The sequence below is a fragment of the Bos grunniens genome, chromosome 7 (assembly GCF_055505025.1).
Source record: "Bos grunniens cultivar Pamir isolate PY7600 chromosome 7, Bosgru_T2T1.0, whole genome shotgun sequence".
NCBI classification, from domain to species: Eukaryota; Metazoa; Chordata; class Mammalia; order Artiodactyla; family Bovidae; genus Bos; species Bos grunniens.
Window position 1 is genome coordinate 14,070,575 of NC_141171.1, and position 2,725 is coordinate 14,073,299.

At 39.2% G+C, this 2,725-nt stretch overlaps 1 protein-coding gene across 1 annotated transcript; it reads left to right on the forward strand.

The window, feature by feature from the left end:
* Positions 1–498: 498 nt before the first annotated feature.
* Positions 499–1,460, forward strand: LOC147368524 (putative gustatory receptor PTE01). The gene has a single exon (XM_086413463.1). It carries the CDS (start codon positions 624–626, stop codon positions 1,458–1,460), a length of 837 nt encoding a protein of 278 aa, XP_086269589.1. The 5' UTR covers positions 499–623.
* Positions 1,461–2,725: the final 1,265 nt, after the last annotated feature.

The following is a 2,725-nucleotide window of genomic DNA, read 5'->3' on the forward strand; positions in this document are numbered from 1 at the left end:
TGATTATGAACTTCAGCTTTAATTTAGAATCTAGATGACATAGTCCTGTGTTTCATAGAGATCTGTAAATATTCTAAATAAAAGAAATATCTAGAATTGCATTTGAATAAAATGTAACTATATCTAAGTCTATTTAAATTGAAATTATATTTTTCCTTAAAGGGGGAAGTTTCTCATTCTGTATTATGTCTAAAAAAGTAAGCTGTATTTAACTGAGATCATGGATATGGCTGTATTACCTCTAATGTGCTTGTTCCCTTTCATCTTTCAGTGAAGTCTTATAAAATAAGACTTTGTAGACAGAGGTGAATAACACAGAAATCAATGAGGAAACAGTTCTAAGCAGATAGAAACTGTCATAATAATGACAGTTATATAATGAGAAATATTGCTGAAGGAACTGGGGTGTATGATCTTAGAAATGAATTGCTTGAATCCAAAATATGGACACAGTGTGCAAGGCCCGTTACTTAATTCCTATTTTTTTCAGCCCTCTTTTATTTTTTCCAAAGGTGTCTAATCTACACAGAACTGGAAATCTAACCAGTGTCTCAGAATTCTTCCTCCTGGGCCTCTCAGATGATCCAGAACTACAGCCTTTGCTCTTTATCCTCTTCCTGTCTATGTACCTGGTCACCATTTTAGGAAACCTGTTCATCATCCTGGCTGTCACCTCTGACCCCCACCTCCACACCCCCATGTACTTCTTTCTCTCCAACCTGTCCTTGGCTGACATTGGTTTGGTCTCCACCACAGTCCCCAAGATGATTGTGAATATCCAAACTCACAGCAGAGTCATCTCCTATGAAGGCTGCCTGACACAGATGTCTATTTTTCTCCTTTTTGGATGTATGGATAGTACTCTTCTCACTGCAATGGCTTATGACCAGTTTGTGGCCATCTGTCATCCACTGTACTACATGGCCATCATGAACCCACGCCTCTGCTGTCTGTTAGTTTTGGTGTCTTTTTTTGTTAGTCTTTTGGAGTCACAGCTGCACAATTGGATTGTGCTTCAACTCACCTGCTTCAAAGATGTAGAAATCTCTAATTTCTTCTGTCACCCTTCTCAACTCCTCAAGCTTGCCTGTTGTGACACTTTCACCAATAACATAGTCATGTATACTGCTGGTGCCATCTTCGGTTTTCTTCCTATCTCAGGGATCTTTTTCTCTTACTGTAAAATTCTCTCCTCTGTTCTGAGAGTCCCCTCATCAGGTGGCACGAATAAAGCCTTCTCCACCTGTGGTTCTCACCTGGCAGTTGTTTGTTTATTTTACATAACAAGCATTGATGTGTATCTCAGTTCAGCCATCTCACAATCTTCTAGGAAGTTTGCAGTGGCCTCAGTGATGTACACTGTGCTCACTCCCATGCTGAACCCCTTCATCTACAGTCTGAGGAACAAGGACATCAAAAGGGCCATGCGGAGGTTTCTCAGCAAAATGTTCTACACTTAGTACCTGTGTTATCCATTTGGAGGGTAGGTTGCAAAATGTAGCAAGATTAAATCTAGACCTGAAAATTCTACCTCTCTCATACATCAGTTTTTGTAGCTCTCATGGCTTTACTTCTCCTTTTGCTTAACCTCATAGTTAAATATTACTTTTCTTTTATGTCTTTAATGTGATGGGTGAGATTTCTAGGATTCTTGTGCATCAAAATCATTCCTTGGCTGAATATTTTTTTTTCTTTTTTTTAAATTGGGAGGTGATTGCTTTACAATATTGTGTTGGCCTCTGCCATACATCAACATGAATCAGCCATAGGTATGCATATGTCCCCTCCCCCTGAAACCCACTCCCATCTCCTACCCCATCCCACCTCTCTAGGTTGTCACAGAGAACTGGGCTGAGCTCCCTGTGTCACATAGCAAATTCCCACTTGGTATCTGTTTTCCCTATGGTCATGTATATATTTCCATGCTACTCTCTCAATTCAACCCACCCTCTCCTTCCCCTACTGTGTCCATAAGTCTATTCTCTCTGTGAGTCCATTACTGCTTTGACTGAATCTTACTGCCTCTACAGAGATTATACAGATTATCTTTTGTGGCCCAAGCATCCTCAAAAGATGAATAATTCCCTTTTAGTATATTGAAAATTTATAAGTTTTTCACAGCTCTTGTGTATTTTCTGCAGTAAATTCTATTTTTCAAATTTGTTTACATAGGTTATGTGTGAATATTCGTGTCACTGTTTCTCAGCCTTGGGTTTTATTGAAATCATCTGGGGACTTCAAAATACTGTTCACTGGGTCTAACCACAATCAAATATTCTGATTTAATTAGACTTGGGTGTGGTCTGAGCATAAGGAATTTTAAAAGCACTCAAGTGTTTCTGGTATATGGCCAAGGTTGAAAACTACCAACTCAAATCAGATCTTTCATTCAAAGGTGACCTGTATACCTTGGGTCCTAACTGCTCATGAACAAATGCTGAACATCCAGAAGAGAACAGAGCTCAGAGGGGAAGCTATGAAGACCCTGATGTAGTAATAGGCAATGTGTTTACCATGTTATTTCTGATCATTTTCTTCACTTAGCTTCTCTACATCATACTAGGCTTTGCTTTGGGGTGGGGCTCTTGAAATCACTATTTTTCATCTTCTTCCATCTTACATATATTCAACAGTGGTCAGTAAAATTCTCTTTGCCCTAAGAGCTAAAGTGTTCCCTTCATGCCCCTCAAATCAAGTCTTCCTTCACTTATGATGGCTATGTTAT